General features: G+C 40.3%; 1 protein-coding gene across 5 annotated transcripts in view; it reads right to left on the bottom strand.

Moving 5' to 3' along the window:
* The window catches only part of DGKH (diacylglycerol kinase eta), a 182021-nt gene that overhangs the window by 88533 nt on the left and 73077 nt on the right, over positions 1 to 20411 (bottom strand). For 4 of the 5 annotated variants that reach the window (XM_060637086.3, XM_060637084.3, XM_060637087.3 and 1 more), the window contains exons 3-4: positions 16389 to 16499; positions 14213 to 14293 (exon numbers count right to left, since the gene is read on the bottom strand). In XM_060637086.3, coding sequence (XP_060493069.1) covers positions 14213 to 14293; positions 16389 to 16499 — 192 coding nt within the window. Of the gene's footprint in view, positions 1 to 6072; positions 6178 to 14212; positions 14294 to 16388; positions 16500 to 20411 lie in introns of those variants that run through there. The other variant, XM_060637090.3, reaches the window with a different exon arrangement.

Raw genomic sequence — 20411 nt, 5'->3', positions numbered from 1 at the left:
TTCTTTAATCAGTTCTGTAAATTAAGTATGGAATTAGTTTTGTTACAATACATTGAAGAGAAAAAAACAAATGTAGATACTAAAGGGGTTGTCTACAATTAGCTAATACACTCCTTATATGAGGAGTTAACAAAACAGTAATAGCAGTGTTATAACAAGTAAAGTAAAATCAAAATCAAAAGAAAAGATTATTCCTTCACTGCGAAATACTAAATTCAGAAACGACGGGCAATCTCTCTCTTCTGCAGCTTCTGCATATCCAGGCTTTGCTTGAGAAGAACGATGGAAAAGAAGCGGAGTTAAAATCTAGCACCGCCTACTGAAGAATGAGGGGTCAAGTAGAATGGTGTGAAAGGTTTGCTTTAAAACATTCCAGAGAAAATAGGGAAAGAGAGAGACGAGATGAAGCAATGTGGCAACACGCAGACGGCAGCAGGAGCTGGGCAATGGGAATGTGGGGTTCACAGTTACCCTGAGTTTGTATATATTTGAAAGTTTTCACAGTGAAAACAACTGTACCCAAACATCGGGGAACCCCAAGCAAAACTCTTCAAGGAACTAAGGAGGTGAGGGACCTGGGAGTCTTAGGGATATAGGCTCTATTCAATCCTTGCTCTGTACTCAACTTGCAGACCATACCTGCCAGGACTCAAGTTTCTGACCTTTTATGGCCTTCTCCTGTATCAAACTCAAATTAGATGAATAATGTGGTCTCCTTAATCAAATGACCTGAAATGTCCATAGAAGCTAAAGAGGTAAGTCTTCCAACCACTGAGTGAGATGGGGTGGGATGGACTGAGCTGAAGACAGCGTTGCAAATCTTACTTCCATATTCTTTTTTTTTTTTTAGGTTTGTTTATTTATTTTGAGAGAGAGAGAGAGCATGAGCAGGGGAGGGGCAGAGAGAGAGAGGGAGATAGAGAATCCCAAGCAGCTTCTGTACTGTTAGTGAGGAGCCTGAACCGGGGCTCAATATCACTAACTGTGAGACCATGACCTGAGCTGAAATCAAGAGCTGGATGCTTAACAGACAGCCATCCAGGTACCCCAACTTCCATAATTCTTTTTTTTTTAATTTTTAAATGTTTATTTTTGAGAGACAGAGAGAGACAGAGCACCAGCAGGGGAGGGGCAGAGAGAGAGGGAGACACAGAATCTGAAGGACACAGAGCCCAACGTGGGGCTCAAACCCACAAACTGTGAGCTTGTGACCTGAGCCAAAGTTGGACATTCAATTGACTGAGCCACCCAGGCGCCCCATCGACTTCCATAATTATTGAGCTTTGATGACTCTGCTTAAGATTAGGTCGGCACAAAACCTGCTTCTTGACTAAGAATAATGGCTTCATAACAAAGTCATTGTCCATGTTAATCTGATTTTCCTCTATAACCTAATGTTGTTTTTTTTTACTGCCTTAAAGTATTAAATATAAATAAAACATAAATTCTGATATGTTTCCATGAAAAAAGGAAGCACAGATTTCAATGCTATCAAGTACCAACCTTCTCATTACATACCCAGGATTTCCAATGTATCTCACATTCTAAAAAGTAAATTTTTCCTTTATTTCAATGTAAAAATCCAAAATACTCTAAAATCAAAATGTTACTGAAAGCGTTTAATAAAATATTAACAATAAAATAGAGACATGTAAGCTGGCAGGATCCAGGTTTCAAATAAGCAAATGAATTCAACATGGTCTAATTCATATCGTGTTAGAATCTATACAGGAAGTGTTAAAGAAAGCCATCTATTTAAAATCTTTTGGGGACTATCTAGTCTTTAAGATTCTGTTTCAGAGTAAAGGACCTACCTGGAACTTCCCAGAAGCCTCTGGTTCACTGGAGAACCAAAGATAGAAGGACATAGTGAAACCGCAGAAGATAAAGACAGTCCCTGTGCAGGCTTCGCTGCCCTGCCCTGCTCTCTCTGGAGAAAGGCCATGGCAAAGGCCTCAGGGAGTCTATCAAGAGAGACTTTCCGTGATGCTTACTGGGGTATCCTATTCTATCATTTATATAGGTAAATTACATGTATAATAATAAACCACTGCTTCTCTGAAGACTTTGATAAAGAAAGTTTGGATTCAAGTCGGTATTAACAGTTTCTTAGAATTCAAAAAAACTGTAGTTATTAATGTTTGATCAATCCCTATTGCATTAGTTTCCTGTTGCTGCTGAACAAATTATTCTCTTCAGTTGTGGTGGTAAGAAGTTTAAAGTCAAGGTGTCCAAAGGGCTGCATTCCTTCTGGAGGCTGTAGGGAAGAACCTTGTTTTTTCCTCTTCTAGAGGCTACCCTCATTCATTGGCTCATGGCCCCCTCCTTGCACCAAGCCAACTTCACATATTCCCTGACTAATTCCTCCTGCCTCCCTTTTACAAGGGCCCCTGTGATTACACAGGACCCACTGATAATCCAGAATGATCTCATCGCAAGATCCTTAACATGATCAAAACTACAAGGTCCTCTGCACCATATAAAGTGACATTCACAGGTTACAGACATTAATTAGGATGTAAATATCTTTGGGATCCATTCTTCAGCCTGCCACACTCACAAAATAACTATGATACACAATTCCAGCTTTTGCTATTGTAATAGTGAACTGGGGAATCAATGAGACTATAATCTATTTTCCTATTATATTCATAATTCTAATTACTATCCATGGATGCAAACAACCTTTCCTCAGAAGAATTAATAGTTAAGTTCTTGAAAAATAAGAAGGGTGTAGGGGGCTATAATCTTGATAAATAAGCAGAATGATTACTTTTGCAGATCTTACACTTTCAGAGTGCTTTGCTGTCAATATGATCACATATATTATCTCATTCCATCTTTCATATGAAAGGTCCATGTAGGATTTGAAAATGAATTCTGTCTGCCTCCCTAGCCATCTACTAGCAAGGAAGGAATATCAAAGAGTTTACTGACATTACCCTGGACGAACAGGCAGAAAAGGCTTCACATGATGCTCACTTTTTCTTCTCTTAAAAATGATCAGGGCAACTGTACAGTTATATCTCAATCCTATACATACTTGGAGATTCTTTAAAGATGAGCAAGAAAAGGTGCTGATAAATTAATAATAATGATAATGATAATGATAATGATAATGATAACGATGATAATAATAAGAAGAAGTTGAAGGAGAAGGAGAAGGAGAAGGAGAAGGAGAAGGAGAAGGAGAAGGAGAAGGAGAAGGAGAAGGAGAAAATTTGCTAACATAGATAGGTCTCTGCAAACCAGGCACCTTTACAAAACAAAATATTGACAAGATATATAATCACATATAGTATCGGAAAGTATCACACTGTACATTGGAAACTGAGAGGGTTTTTTCTTAGCAGTAATTATAATAACAAGGATCACAGTGATTTTAGAAATTATTTATGTAAGCTATCACACACACTTCTGCTGTAAATTAGCCATGAGTACTAGTTAATGGACACATTAAAAGTTTTACCACACATTTAATATTTTCAGAATGTACCAGAGATTGGAACAAAGCATTAGCCTCATTCCCTTGGCACAAGCTCTATTTGTTTGTAACCGTAAATTGCTTTGTACAGAACACATATGCAATGGGAAAGTTCAAAACAAAATAATTATCTTGTTTGTACCAGTCACCACAAAACTAAAACATTTCCAAAACCTAAATTTTCCATTACACCACAATCATACTTAAGGAACAGAGAAGACACCGGATATGCTAGAAACTTACAAAGAGCCATGAAAATGATACCGAAGGAGTACTTTAAGCCATTTTAATAGTTTTTAAAGCATCTTTCAATTGCCTACTAGACATTGCCAAGATACCTTACCATCATTTCAAATTCTCAGTGTCTAATTCACAGTGCCTTCTTTTCACTCCCCACAAGCCTACTTGTATTCTTGTTTTCTACCCGTAATTAAAGGCATCATTTATATAGCAGTCCTCCCAAATTCAACAACTCTATGTTAGTCTCCTCCTCTCCTCATTCCTTTCCTGTTGGCCATGGCTCTCCAGTCTTTCCCACAAGATCTCTCATGCACCTCTTCCTTCCCTCCCATTACAGATGGCCTTTATGATGGTTTGCTTGAACAGTAGAGCAGTGTCCAACATGGGCTTCCTGCTAAATCCATAACTCTTGTCAAATGCATCTGATAAGAAGTTGCCAGAAAGGGCTCTCATGTAGCATTTAGAACTTTTTTTGAATAAGGAATAAGGATTTGTGACACAAACAAAAAAGTTCAAAATACATTTAGGACGAAAAGTACATCTCCCTCCCAAGCCTGCCCCCAGGTACCAAGTCTCCTTCCTGAAGGCACATATCTGTCAGCTTCTACGTATCTCTCCAGAGAAATGCTCTGTATTTACAACAAATATACCATCTTTCAAGGTTTAAATGTATAGCTGCCTGCACATACACACAAACAAGCACAGAGTAACAAACACAGAGTAACATTTTACACATGCTCACTGTTCTACATCTGGCTTTTCACACTGATCACAACTTGGAGTTCGGTGTGCATTATTATACGCAGAGCAGACTCCTTCTTCTTCACGGTTGCGTAACACTGTACTCTGTGAAATATTTCATAATTCATTTCAACCAGTCTCTAACTTAAACATTTGGGGTATTTCCAATCTTGTGCTATTGCAGTGGGTAAGTAGCCTTGTCCATATGCCTTGGCATACATAAACAGTACCTTTCATGACCTCTGCTAATTCTGGATAGTGTGGGCAGGGAAGGCACTGATGAACCCAAGGACTTAAAAAACCTTCTTTACAATCTATCCCGTGAAGTGTGTATCTTGGTCATATTGTATTAAACCTCAGGTTAAAGTCTTTTGGAGGTTTTTCAGTAGCACTTTTGAGGACAGACCTGTGAGTCCTTGGTGGTAGGCATGCTTTTATCCATCCTGAAAAGGCATGTACAACCTGAAACATATTCACGTGAACAACAATCTACTTGTACAAAACAGCAACTCTAAATTCCTACAAGGGTTCTCAAGGGGAGAAGGATTAGCAGATTTGCCCTGATAGCTTTTCTTACATTATGAGCCTAACAAATAGAGCACTCCAAGTTTTTAGTTTAGCTACAAAAGGACCAATGGTTTCTTGTTTCCTAGAACTTTGCTCTGAGGCAGCTCATAATAACTTTAAAGAAGTATTTCTCCAGGCTATACTCTTGGAAAAGATGTTATATCATTACGTGAAAAGATAAACATGATGTACTTACAGAAACAATGATAACGCATTTCATTTCTAAAAGCCTGATGTCCAAGTGAGAGAAAAAAGAATGCAAATTTCAAACTCCACTTTTAAATTATCAGCTTTCATAGTATAAAGCCATCTATACTGCATATAAGTCAATTTTAAGAGGCAAACAACCACTCAGATTGCATTAATGTGGTATCGTTTTAGAGCGCTATAAAATAGGTTAGCCACAGAGACATAAAAAATATGTGGTTTGCCATTATCAGGCATCAGATAATTTTGAGACCACTGCAATCATCAGTCACAGGCAAGAATCGTGTTTTTAAGACTTACTGTTAGCATAAACATCATCTGGTCATGATGTAAAGAGTTCAACGAGGATACAAATATTTATGGGTATATTATAATCTGTCATCATTGAGGAGAAATGAGGAAACTGTGTGCTTTAAGCTAAAACTTGAAATGACACATTTCTCTGAAAGGAAAACTAGGGTTTACAAATATCATTCATTCATTCAACAGCACATTCCTTCCTTCTTTCAACAAATACTTATTGTCTTTCCCCTCTGTTCCAGGCCTTGTGTTAACCCTGGGGATCCATGGTAAAGAAGACAGTCTTTGGGCATGCAAGAAGTTTGAGTCCCCACCATCTCCCCTCACTCCTTGCCACATACACACACCATGCAAAGGTCTCTCCAATAGCATTCTTGAAGGATGGTCACTTAGCTCTTGCTGTTTGGTAGAATGAGCCTGTGTGCAAAGTGCCTGGGAATCTCTAAATCCACTCCTTGCCTACTCCCAACAAACCCCAAGAGCCGGGAGCCCCAAATTCTACATTAGCTGTATATAGCTATCAGCCATCCAACCTTGAGAAATTCATTTCAGCCCTCTGAACCTGAGTCCACTCTGAGAACTCTGTTCTTGAAGGCCCCTTCCAGTTCGTAGGGAATGAGAGGGCTACAGATTTCTAATAATGGACAGAGGCATTACCTCACAAGAGGCCTGTTCTATCAGATGACTCATGTTAGAAAGTTCTCTTTTAAGTAGAGCTAAAATTGTCCCTCTGTGAATTCAACTGTGAATCTTTTTCCTGCACACTGCAGTAACATAAAACCTGTCGACTGCCTCTTAGACATGAGAATCCATCACATATTAAAAAGATGTCATTTCCCCAAATCTTTCAGATAGAAAGTGGCCTCTAAAGTCAGTCAATCTCATGATTCCCAGACCTTTGTATAATATGGGTTGCCTTCCTCTGTGAGCTCTTGATCAACATTTCTATTCAAAATATAGTGCCCAAAATAAAATATAGTATTCAAAATCGGCAGTATGACCAGCAAGTGTTTAGCAGTATATCAGGCAATGCTATAGAAAATTCTGTGATTGACTTGGAGGAGAAGAGGCAACCGAAAACATAAAAAAAAACAGAGGAATACTATCTGACCAAACTCATTTAAAACTCCACAATAAATGGGGCACCTGGGTGACTCAGTTAAACATCCAACTCTTGATTTCAGGTCAGGTCATGATCTCAAGATTTGTGAGATCTGCTGTCTGAGCTGGTGACGCAGAGCCTGCTTGGGATTCTCTCTCTCTCTCTCTCTCTCTCTCTCTCTCAAAATAATAAATAAATATTTAAAACAATAAAAAAATAACTCCACAATAAAGAGTCACAATGGCAGAGTGGTCAGAGCACAGATTGAAGCCAGATGACGTGGACGGGTTCAGATTGTCACTATTTACATGTATTAGGTGTTGCTTCTCCATTTCAGATTTGTCATCTATAAAATGGAGAGCATAATACTACCTACCAGGACTGATATAATTAACTGAATGAATTATCAGCATTTCGAGACGGCACATCGTAGTTATAGTAAATATTATCATCAGAGTAGGTAACTTATTTATCTAAGTGATTATTTATTTAGATGATAATCTAAACACCTGTTTTGTGACATGCATTCACAGATGACATAAAAATAACTTTTCATTCCTTCCTTTGTAATTGAAGATTGAGGTATTAGTGGATAAAAGTAAACTAACACTTCCTTAGGTTCAAAGGATCTGATATCTCTCTTAAGAGAGAAGATGAACTGAATTATAATAGAGAGGAAGCTAAGGGGAAAACAGAATCAACAAAAAGTACACATTAAAGAAACAAGTTCTGGGGCACCTGGGTGGCTGGGTCGGTTGGGCATCCGACTTTGGCTCAGGTCATGATCTTATGGTTTATGAGTTCGAGCCCCGTGTCACGCTCTGTTCTGACAGCTCGGAGCCTGGAACCTGCTTCGGATTCCTTGTCTCCCTCTCTCTCTGCCCCTCCCCTGCTCGTGATCTCTCTCTCTCCCTCTCTCTCAAAAATAAATAAGGATTATCCATTTCATCAGTTGATGGAATACTACATGGCAACAAGAAAGAATGAAATGTGGCCCTTTGTAGCAATGTGGATGGAACCGGAGAGTGTGATGCTAAGTGAAATAAGCCATACAGAGAAAGACAGATACTATATGTTTTCATTCTATGTGGATAGAATGTGGATCCTGAGAAACTTAACAGAAGACCATGGGGGAGGGGAAGGAAAAAAAAAAGAGGTTAGAGTGGGAGAGAGCCAAAGCATAAGAGACTCTTAAAAACTGAGAACAAACTGAGGGTTGATAGGGGGTGGGAGGGAGGAGAGTGTGGGTGATGGGCATTGAGGAGGGCACCTGTTGGGATGAGCACTGGGTGTTGTATGGAAACCAATTTGACAATAAATTTCATATTTAAAATAAAAAAATTAATAAATAATTTTAAAAAATAAGCATTAAAAAAACTTTTTTTAATAAAAAAAGTAAACAAATTCTTAAGAACATTTCCCCCTCCCATTAAACAGCTGCTCATTTCAGTTATACTATGAATGTATAATTTTCAGCATTTTATGTGCCATAAACATTATATTCTCTGTATTGGTTTTCATGCCTACTTTTTGAAATTTCATTGGAGGAATCAAATCTAATGATAATCAACTTTCAGTCATGTCTGCAGTGGCAAGTGACCCCTGAACTAAAATGACTCTGTTCCAGTGCTCATTTAGTTCTAAAAATAAATGCTACCACATGGTTTCTGTGTTTTACACAACCGAGAAAAGCCAGCATGGGTGTGCAGTAACCGCGAGATTCCAAACGCACCCACAGATAGCTCACTGAAAATGTTCAGGGTAGTTAGATAAACCAAATAAATTGCCTCTGTATTTCTTTCTAGTTAAAAAAAAAAAAAAAAAAAAATTAAAAAAGCTTTCTTTACAAACTTCCATAAAAAGTGTTAACAATGTCATACAATAATTTCCTTAAAAATGATGACTCATTTAAGATGTAGCCTAAACAACATTAAAATGTAATGAAAGCAGTCATTTGGACAACACATTTTTTTTTTTAAATTTTTTTTTACCATTTATTTATTTTTGAGACAGAGAGAGAGCATGAACAGGGGAGGGTCAGAGAAAGAGGGAGACACAGAATCTGAAACAGGCTCCAGGCTCTGAGCTGTCAGCACAGAGCCCGACGCGGGGCTCGAACCCACAAAACGTGAGATCATGACCTGAGTCGAAGTTGGACGCTTAACCGACTGAGCCACCCAGGCGCCCCTGGACAACACATTTTGAAAAGCCTGATGTATAAATGTGATTGTGATGGCTTTCAAATCATTAAAAAGCTGTTCTTTATCATATACATCTACATAACAAGGTATGATTGAAATTTCATTCATTATAGCACAGTTGCTTTCCCGAATAACCTATTAATATGAGGTAACAGTGGAGATAAATCTTCACTGCACCTCTGAAACATAGGCAGGGTGGGACGTTTTCTCAAGATAAAGTTCATCCACATACTCCTTCAAAATTCCCAAACTTGTTGGGAATTGGCAACACGCTTCCACTTGTGAGGCGCACAGCGGGGATAATGACCTCAGGGTTATGACAGCCACTAGCACTTGGTAAACTATATGTGCTCGTCACTGGGCTGGGGATTGCGATGTGTTATCACATTTCACTTAATCCTCATAACCCCATGAGGCGGGCTCCGTCGCCGTCCTCAGTTACAGGTGAACTCATTTGTCCAAAGTCACGTAACTAGACAGGGCCAAGCAGGACACAAACCCACACTGTTGGACTTCATGGTCTAAAGTCTGCAACCGAGTAAGTCACAAAAAGCTGGGATATACGCATCATGGTAAGTGAGAAAGAGACAAACAGAGCAGCGGAGGTGAGAAGAGAGAGAGAACAGGGGCAAAGACTAACCAGATGGAAAGAACGCTGTGTGAGAGGGAAGCGCCCTGGCTTACGCATCAGGAGGGCTGGGACCCTTCCCCAGGAGGCACTGGTGTGACCAAGGGGAAGTCAATTCTCTCCGGTCTAAGAGAAGAACACCTTTGCCTACAGCACAGTGGTGTGTTAAAATAAAAACGTGAAAGTGGAAATAAAACACCAGAACACCATGCAGAAATCAATAAAACAAGAAAAAAGAAAGGAAAGGAGACAATTAGAAAATGAACGACAAAATTAAGAACGTCTCGTAGACGCCACCATTGTAGACATGCTATGGTAGAACTTAAACTACACATAAATTCGTGATGAACGTTAATGAATCCTGAAGGATTATAAATTGCCAAGAAGGCTGTCAGCGTTGTCCTTTTCCATTCCCTGATCATATCACTGACACCTAATGTCACGGAAAATGCTTTCAGTTTTTTGTTGTTATTGTCACTGCCGTCTATTGCAGAAGACACATGTAAAACCCGAAACTCCAACCTTGGTTAAAATTAGCCCAATTTAAGGGCTAAATATGCATGTATGGATGTGTACATACACATATCTGTATATATTTAAAAATCTGTTTATTTCAACGCTGTGAGATCCGGAGGAAAGGAATTTGGCGATGTTGTGTGCCCAACAGAAACAGTCAGCTAACAAATGGGCGTTGTTTTAAACCACAAAGTTTGTGGTAATTTGTTACAAAGCAATTGAAAACTAACATGTACCTGAGGTGACTAAGACAACCAAAAAAAAAAAAAAAAAAAAAAAAACACCACCAAGAAAATTATTCATTCCAAGGTTGGGAGCACAGGACTGTGCAAGGAAGGAAAAGTAACCATCAAGTAGGCAGGTCTGAACCATGTCCACAAGTCCTTTGACGCAACGCTCATGGTGTTTATGTTCCCTCCCTTGAAGCTCAGTCAGCCTTAGTGACTCACTCGTAACCCACAGAATGAGGCAGAAATGATGCTGAGTAACCTCCCATGTTAAGTCAGTTTCTGCCGTGGTCTCTAAAACAGTGCTCTAGGACCCGTTCTACTAGAGAGCTTGGCATTGGGTTTTCAGGCAAAGCACTGCATTTCTGTTTTCCATTTGCTAATTATAGATTTTCCATTTACTATTGTCCCTTGTCAATATATCATCCTTAGGGACTTCAAGGCATGGCTGTAGTGAAGCTGAATTTGGCCATTCCTGTATTCTCTAGCCATAATACCACCAAACTACACCATTAACCTTTGACATGAACTAGCTAAAATAACAGCATTAATAGCAGTCAATGCAATCCAGAAAGGTAGGATATTTAAATATTTAAAGATAGAGAGGATTGCCAATTATTGGTTGAAAATCTATCTCTTATTCTATTTTATGCCATAGAAAGTTCTACCAAACTGATTTGCTATAAGACTCTAAGCAATCTGCCTAACATTTTAGTCTCCCCATTTCTGGACCAACAAATTTCAGGAATAACGTTTGGTTGAGTGGATAAATTTGTTGAAAACATTTCAACCAAAAGTCTTCTCATGTGTAAAATAAACTTTCATCTTATTAATTAAATCAACAAATACTTATGGGTAAGGTACTATGAGGTAAAACAACATGACAGTGTTTCTGTCTTCAGGGAGCTGATAATAAACATAAGTACCTAATTAAATAAAAAGGCAGAATATAGTGAGTTCTATAATAAAAAAGACACAACAGGAGAGATTGAATGTACTTGTAGGCCAAGAAAGAGCTATGCAAAGGATCTGAATAACTTCTCTTAAATCCAAGCTTTTCACTTCCTTTTACCTTTATATACACCACCACCTTGGACCTCATCTTTACCTGAAATTGTTCTATCTTTCAAATCTTAAATTTTGGAACCCTCTTTCAAACTAAATTCTAGATCCCTTTTGGGGGGAAACTCTTATTGTCCACTCCCCCATGAGTGTCCAGTGTCACAGAGGGGAGAGGACTACTAGGGAAGGCAAGTGGTTCATCACCCTACCCCACCTTCACTTGGGAGGAAGGAAAAAGAAGCAACAATTTATCAGAAGCTCTGTACTTAATGGTTGTTGGGTCTTGTTCAGCCATGAATAAAGCCGTCCCTCACTCCCTACGTTTTATTCTCAAGAACCGAGAACACAGAGGGGAAGATGGATGAGTTACTGATCCCTCAAACATCCAATAATCCCTTTATCTTTCTGTCTGATACATCCTACAAACCATCTACCCTGGATCAATTTAGTTGTTTCCTCTCCCCATCCTAAAGAAAATACGACAGGCATAGAAATAAGGTGCATTATTAAACTTGACCTCGATCTTTGCTAGACATTATTTACCACCTCATGATCTACTACAGGTCCCTGTTCAGTGCCAACTCTCATTTTCTACAGAAGCGACTCCAAAGCCACCTAAACTCTTACTCAGGGCAGATGACCCTGTCTTCAATTTCATTAAGAAAACAGTAGTATTTGGGTTTGAGATGAATGAACTTCCTGCACACGCCTCACTCCATAAACTTTCTGTCTCCTAATCAATGCTGATCTTTACATGAGCTCTGGCTCCCACACCCTTCAGCTTATTCAGCAGTCATGCTCCGTCCATTCTCCCCCCACTTCCTGGACACTCCAACTTTGAGTCTAACACTTCTTTTCTCTCTTCATACACATTCAAAGCCCATTTTAAAGACAAAGCAAAGCAACAACAACAAAACCAAAATTCTCTTCAAGCCTGAACATTCTTCTAGCTATACTGGTTGTCCTTCTAGCAGCCAAGCTTTTCAAACCAGCAATCCACCCCGGCCTCCCTGCCTTCCCGCTTTGTTCCGGAGTGCAGCCTAATGCATTCCACCCGGTCCCTGAAGTCATTCCCATCAGTGTGACCCAGTCACCTCCAAGGTAACAAATTCCATAAACGCTTTCATCTCTCCTTTGACTTGACCTCTCTGCAGTATTTGATGTTTGAAACTTCTGTCCTAAAACTATCTTCCACAGGCTTTTCCTAACATCATCACCTTCTAAAACTCCTTGTATACTTCCGAGTGCTCTGTCTTTATTGGTCCAACTTGAAATTTTAACATTTTCCCAGGATTCTATTCTTGGCTTTCCTCTCCTCAAACTAAACTCTCCCTGGGGAAGGGGGAGGGGCAGGAATATTTACACCATGAATTATCCCACGTGCCCATAAATCAATATGGCTAAATCTGAATGCATTTGCTTCCTCCCCCACCCCCGCCCCTGCCAGTGCTTACCTCTACCGCGGCACTGCTCTGTGTTTGTTCATCTGTCTGCCTTCCCTGCCCTGGCATGTCTGGGAGAGGGACACAGCTCGCCTCTGTCAGTAGTGGTAGCTTCTTGAGCAGGGGCTGGGAGTGTGCAGGGGGCAACAACATAGCAAGAGCAGTGCATCTTAGAGGGCCTAGGAATATGAAGTTATAAAAAGTACCCCAGATGGACTTCACTGGACTGTATTGTGACTAGCACACAGTGGGTATTCAAATCATATTTTTTGAATGAAAGAAGTACAGGAAGAATGAGATACGTGGATACGCTTTGCAGAAGTGGCAGAATTCCAACAGCTACAGAAGGAGGAGGAATCATTCAAGCCAGAGGGAACGGGAAAAGCCCGAGCGCAGACAGAAAGGCTGGACGAGGGAGCTGCACAAGGACAGAGTCTCAGGAACACGAGAACGCCGAGGCGTGATTTTATACGACTTTAGGATGGAGCCGCAAACGCCACTTGACGGGCAACAGCGAGCCAGTGAGTTCCTTCCAGCAACGTGATTTGTAATCGGGAAGGAATTCGCTGAAACCGAGGCTACCTCTTAAGTAGCTATCAAATGAATTACTTAAGTGAGAATAAGTGAAGGCCTGAACTATAGCAACCACCTGAACTGCAGCAACAGAGCAAAAGTAGAACAGAAGGAAAAAACATTCTTTTTAAGATTGAAGATAAACAACCTTTTTGAATATTCATAAACAACAGAATTAAAGTATTACATTTAAAGGAAGTGAGGGGCACCTGGGTGGCTCAGTTGGTTGAGTGTCTGACTCTTGATCTCAACTCAGGTCACGATCCCACGTTCGTGGGATTGAGCCCCACATGAGGCTTTTTGCTAAGCGTGGAGCCTGCTTAAGATTCTCCCTCTCTCGGGGCACCTGGGTGGCTCAGTCGGTTAAGCGTCCGACTTCGGCTCAGGTCATGATCTCGCGGTCCGTGGGTTCATGCCCTGCATCGGGCTCTGTGCTGACAGCTCAGAGCCTAGAACCTGTTTCAGATTCTGTGTCTCCCTCTTTCTGACCCTCCCCTGTTCATGCTCTCTATCTCAAAAAATAAATAAATGTTAAAAAAAAAAATTAAGATTCTCCCTCTCTCTCTCTCTCCCTCTGCCCCTCTCCCCAACTCGTGCTCCCTCTAAAATAAAATTAAAAATTAAAAAATTCAAATAAGTAAACTTAAAAGGGGTAAAAATGTTAAAGCACAAAAACTAAAAGGTCTAAAATGGAAAACACTGTAAATACTTAAAAAAAATACATTTAATACATTGGTTTATTGACCCAAACAATCATGAACAGTATTGGGTACACAACGTGCTCATCAAGTGTATTGTGTTGGCATGAATTCCAACGCACAACAGTTGACACACAGTTGGTAACTAAGAGGACTTTCTGTACATGTTTAGGAAAGGTCATTCTATGACTTCTGAGAAGGGAGTCAGCAGAATAGAACCATACCGTGAAACTGTTGTTAGCATTTTTGGTGCTTGCTTCAGCTACACTGGCATCTGAGAGGTCGACTTCATCAAATATCAGAGACTGTTAATGAAAAAGAACACAAACACATTAAATGAAAACCTAACTCAATGCTCGTCAATAATTTTGTTGTTGTTGTTGTTGTTGTTGTTGTTGTTGTTGTTGTTATCGGGCCATGACTACGAAGCGATGTCAGGAATTAGGAATAGAAAAGGAAAGGAAAGTCATTCGTGACACTTTGCCATTTCTTCTTAAGAAGAGTGAGTAAAACCATGAAGCACAATTAGCTCTTAAATCACAAACTGGGAAGGTCTTTAAAGAACCCTGGCACAGTGTTTCAATGCAAAATGCTGCGTGCCCTCTAGAAGCATAATTTATGGGGAACCTCCTAACTGTGTCACACACACATATATACAAAGCAACACCTCCTGACAGGCAACAAACAGCCTGTAACAACTTTGCCAGCAGGAAAACATCCTCCTTCCCACATTTGCTAAGTGAGAAATGAGAACTAGTCCTGGTTCGGATCATGGTGAGTTCCTGAACTTTCTGAACCCTATTTTCCTCATCCATACATGGGTTCAGATGAGAAGGTGAATGTGCTCTGCAAATATAAAATGGAAGTTTCTTTTGTACTCTTCAAAATGGTTTCAATCAAAAAAAGTTCCTTGAGAAAAACTCCAGAGCAACGGAATCTTTAATATTAGTGTTCCATTTGGAGATTAGGAGATTCTAGTAAATGAACGTATCCGTCCCACTTTGGGTCATTTGGCCTTTGTTCGCACTCATTCCGCGTCCCTGCAGCAGGGCAGGGATGACAGCACACGTCTGGGGCTGCAGGCAAGGGACCGTCCTCTCATAGCTTCCGCCACCACCCCCAAGATCTCCAGGGCGTTTGTGAGTCCACTTCACTCCAACCAACCTGTTAGACTTGTTCCCTGACCAGAAGGAACTTAAAATCTAGCACAGGAGAAGAAACAGACACAACCCATTTTAATGCAAGAGAGACTATTAAAAGTGGAAAAGAAGAAATCCGACAGAATACTATGAAATTCAGATAATTTCTCCAGCAGAAGACACTTGAACTCTTGCTCTCATGAATGATGGAGTAAGAATATTTGAGGGGATCTTAAAGAAAGCAGGGAGTTTCATCAAGTGGAGACAGAGGGAAAGTCATCTGCCGATGGTACACATGGGGCGAGGCCAAAGGCTGTCAAATGGCCAATGCTTCCCTAGAGATGAATGCGAAAAGTCAGCATGGAGCCAGATCAGGGACAACCTAGAACATAACGACTTTTAAAATAGAATTACTTGGTTTGTTATTACTTCTACAGCTGCACAGACCAAGAATTAGGTTTGTTTGCATATTTGATTTTGTCTCCTAGTATATAACTCTACTAATTATATCAGAAACATACAGTTTTTAATATGGAAATTATCAATTATCCAAGTGAGACAGCAGCAAGACATCTTAATGTTAACTTCTCAAGGAATATTAAAATGTCAGTTTTAAATGGAAGCTCATCTTTACTCATTTTTTTCTTACCCAACCACATCACTCTTATTTTATTCAACTGTTATGTAACAATCATTTAAAGCCTCGATTTTATTTCACTGTGGTTTTTATTCTTAACTGCTAGCACAATGGAATGATTGTTTGTATTATCTCATTTAAGCCTCCTCAGAACAACATATGCTGCCCACAGCCACTCCACTGCAATGTGCTGGAATTGGGATACGAATCTTGTCTGAAACTGGAGTATGGATTCTTAGCAACTATAGCAATTCTCTCTCTCATGGTCAGGGAAAGATTGATAAGGTAAAAAGGTAGCAAGAAAAGAGGGAAACCCAAAATTTTTGACTTTATTACATTTAATAAACTTTACATTTAAAGTTTTACTTTAATTGTAAGGGAAGAGGAAAGGAAGAAAGAAAACTACTTTAGAACCTTCCCATAAGATTGTCCTTTGTGGACATGCCACGAAATTGACTTAAATAGACTCCCTTGGGATTTGATCCAAGGTGGGTCACATTCATAATACTAAATGCACAGAACAGTTAAGACTATCGGGAGCACTAAGACAAAAAGTTTACAGAACCAAAATTTTTAACCCATTCACAACTTCAAGCGCTTGCAAGTAATATTCTCCCAAATTACCTTTGAGTCCTTTGCATAATAAAGTGTACGGCCTCGAAGTTTGAAGTAACGCTTTTTCCACCTCTGGAAAGAACTGGTTTGCTTCAATAGCTGTCCCTCTTTAATACTGGTCTGGGGAGAAACAGAAGCATAACAACATGATGAAAATCAAATTCAAAACCAAGTAAAATTCAGGGGCGCCTGAGTGGCTGAGTCAGTTGAGTGTCCGACTTCGGCTCAGGTCACTATTTCAAAATTCGTGGGTTCGGGCCCCTCATCGGGCTCTGTGCTGACAGCTCTGAGCCTGGAGCCTGCTCCTCATTCTGTGTCTCCCTCTCTCTCTGGCCCTCCCCTGCTTGCATGCTGTCTCTCTCTCTCACCCTCTTAAAAATAAACATTAAAAAAAAAAAAAAGGAAAATTCAGAGTTAATGACACCCTATCATTGACATTTTGAATATTATTTCCCAGGTCTTACAAATTACATGAGGGAATGTTTTCTTCTTTCGACTCAACTAAGGCAGAGCATGTGCAAAGCCCCAAAGAGCTAAGATGAACTTGACATGGTTCCCTGCCCTCCAAATAGTCACAAATAATATAGGAGACACATACACCAAACTAATATTTACAGTCAAGTGTGATGTGTACATTGCCTCGTATATAATAACGGTGGAAAACGTAGAGGGGCAATATAATGTAATGATTAAGAGCATGGGGTCTAGAGCCAGAAACCTTATGTGTACCTCCTAAGGCCACCACTTAGTGGCTGAATGATCTTAGGCAAGTTACTGAACTTCTTCATGCCTTTATTATTCATCTATAAAATGGGGATGATACCAGGGCATACCTTAGAGGGTTGTTGTGAGGAATGCATTAAAAACATATAGAAGACTTATTGCATGGCATACAGTAAGCGCTCATCACATGTTATCATTAGCTGTGTGTGGCTGTAACAAACACACAGTCAAATCACTATGCATGGTGGTCCAGAGAAAGTCCAGAGGGCTCAGGGTGGGTTTTGAAGGAGTTTATCAGAATGACAAAGGATGGAAACGTGTACCTGAGGTGTGTGCAAAAGTAGAAGGGTTTAAAACAGCATGCATATTTGGGAAATCTTCAAAGGACTTTCGGTTATAAACGCAGGGTAGGGTTTGCAGCGATAGAGCAGCAAGAGTTGTGGCTGGAGGAGGTGGGCAGGGGTTCTGTGATTCTGGGCCAGCCCCTGTGGCCACGTGCCTCATGTATGAAGTTCATTTCAGTATCACCAACAAGACTCTGAGAACCCTCTGGCCTCATCTAGTATCTCTCCATCCCTTTCTCCCCTCTGTCCACAATGGTGCTGTGTTTTTAAGCTGCCATCAATGCTCCTCTTAGGTCTGGACACCACCTACTCTCTCCTCCTGGGCCACCCTTCCCTCAGATATCCATCTGAGCAACTCCTTCACCTCCTTCAAGTCTTTGACCTTCTCGGTGAGACCCACCTCACTGACCTCTTATTTAATACCACAACGAGCTCCCCTGATTTTCCCTCATCTTATTTACTCCCTCACACAAAGGACTTTCCTCTTCTAACATATAATGTAATTTTCGCACGTACTACGTTTATTGTGCTACCTCTATTAGAGTAGAAGTTACCTGAGTTTATTATACCTAATAAAGTTAAATTTAATGTTTCATTTTAATCGGAAGGAAAGAAGAAAGGAAGGAAGAAGGAAATTACACTTACAGCAAATTGAACTTAGAGTCTTGCTCTGAGAATGTTCTTAGGAGACACGTCACAGGACTTACTCAAATAGATTCCACTGGGGTGGGGTCCAGGAAGGATCACATTTATACTGAATTCATAAAATGCTATAGTGAGTCTCCAAGTCAAAAACAGCTCATAGAACCAAAGTTTAAAAACCCATCTCACTGGACTGCCCACTGATATACCTCAAGTGCCAAAAATATCATTCAGCACACACGATATTAGGATCTATATGAATGAACAGCGGGTACTGAGTTTAAACACATGTCTGTCTGACTCCAGAGTTTATTCCCCATTTCTGTGCCATATCATCTTTTATTATTAACCAGACATAAAATATTGAGAAAAATCTGTTGCTACCAATAAGGTAGTTAAGGTATATGAACGTTTACTTTCACTTTCAGTATGAGATGTTCTCTATAGCTTGCTCTAAGATTGTCTTCCAGGAATTGTAAATTAAAAAAAAAAATTTTTTTATATTTATTCATTTTTGAAAGACAGAGAGAGACAGAGCACAAGCAGGGGTGGGGCAGAGAGAGGGGGACACAGAATCTGAAACAGGCTCCAGGCTCTGAGCTGTCAGCACAGAGCTCGACGCAGGGCTCGAACTCACGAACCGTGAGATCATGACCTGAGTCGAAGCCGGACGCTCAACCGACTGAGCCACCCAGGTGCCCCACAAATAAGATGTTTACATGTTGAAACTCTAAAATTAAAAATAGCTGCTACTTTCATAATAATCTTTGTTTTGCAAAATGTCTCACCTTATTATGCACGTAAATTTCCATACAAACTCATGTGATAAGTGAAATCACTGTTAAAGATACTAAACAGCTTAATGAAATAGTTGGATGCCATTTCACCTGACTTTCTCTATGCTTATCAAAAATTTTAGGAATTGTAAATTTTGATGATAACAAAATATTTTCGAAACTTCGTACCAAAGAGCTCGATTTGGAGTCAGACAGACAGACTGCAAGCCAGGCTCCATCAGACACCAAAAATAGGAACGTGGGCAAGTTGCTTCAGCTCTCTGTGCCCTAATTTCCTCTCTTGAAATACAGCAATAATAATACCTACTTCACAAGCTTGTTGCATCTAATTTAATTATACAGTAATGGCTGCAGAGCACTTAGCACACTGTCTGGGTTACAGCAAACATTCAATAAATGGCAGAAAGTGTTATTATTATGATATCATTATGCTATTAAGTTCAGGGAGTATTTGCCAGGCACCAAATCCTGAGAGCTTCTTGGAAGAAGAGAAGTGTTTCCAGGCCACCGTAAGGGCAAAGAACAGCTGGAGCAGAAGGAGAACGTCAAGAGATGAGGTTCAGGGAGATAAGAGCCAGGAGATGCGGCCACAACGGGGAGTTCGCTTTTTATTCTAAGTGCAAAAAGCTAGTGAAATGGTTGAAGCAGGAGAGCGAGAATGAGGAAATGTCCCAGGGAGAGGGGCTGGAGATCGAGCGCAGGTGGTAGCATCACTGAGACGAAGGCAAGGACAGCAATTTTATTTTGGAGGCAGAATCCACTGGACTTACTGATTGGCCTAAAAGTCAAGAGAGAGGAGAAGAGCCAACGAAATGTCTAAGCATTTGGCTTGGGCAACTCGATGGGAAAGGCTGAGAGAGAAAGGGGCAGGAAGAGTGAGGCAGTGAGCTGCTTTACTGTACTGCCATAGCATCTGGTGTTGCCCGGGGGAGAGAGTCGGAATTCTTAAATCTGAACACAAAGCACTGAAATGCTGTAAAAAGATAACTTACCCAAAGAACAAATCATTTGTTCTGTAAGCGAATGTATCGGGATTTCTTTTAAAGTTTCCTTTAAAGCAACGAGGAAGAAAACTCCATGTTTGCTCTATTTATATTCTAGAAGCATTGTCTAAGGAAAGCATAAATACCCTACTTCATTCTCCACCTGGTTATCAGAGTGATTTTCTAAAAATGAAAACCTGAATATACCAAAGCTTGACTCTCTTTTGCCTGCAACAGAAAGCCCAAACTTCTGTATGTATCAAAGAACACCCTGCATGAGCTCCCCAACCTCATCACCGCCCCTGCTCATGCTCCTCCCTCTGCCCTAAATGTCCTGTCCTCAATTTGCCTGTCTTGAAAGCTCCTCTTCATGGAAAACTCTGATCCATGCCAGTGCCCCGTGACGGCTTCTCTGACCCTTAGGAGGAAAGAAATAACTACTCCCACTTTTGCCCTCTAAGGCGCCCTTACCCTATTTGTATAGCAGCATCTATGACACAGAATGGCGCCAATTTACAGGTTGTGGCCAACCATGGTGTGAAC

The sequence above is a fragment of the Panthera onca genome, chromosome A1, assembly GCF_046562875.1.
Source record: "Panthera onca isolate mPanOnc1 chromosome A1, mPanOnc1 haplotype 2, whole genome shotgun sequence".
NCBI lineage: Eukaryota > Metazoa > Chordata > Mammalia > Carnivora > Felidae > Panthera > Panthera onca.
This window is presented reverse-complemented; position numbering and strand designations above follow the sequence as displayed.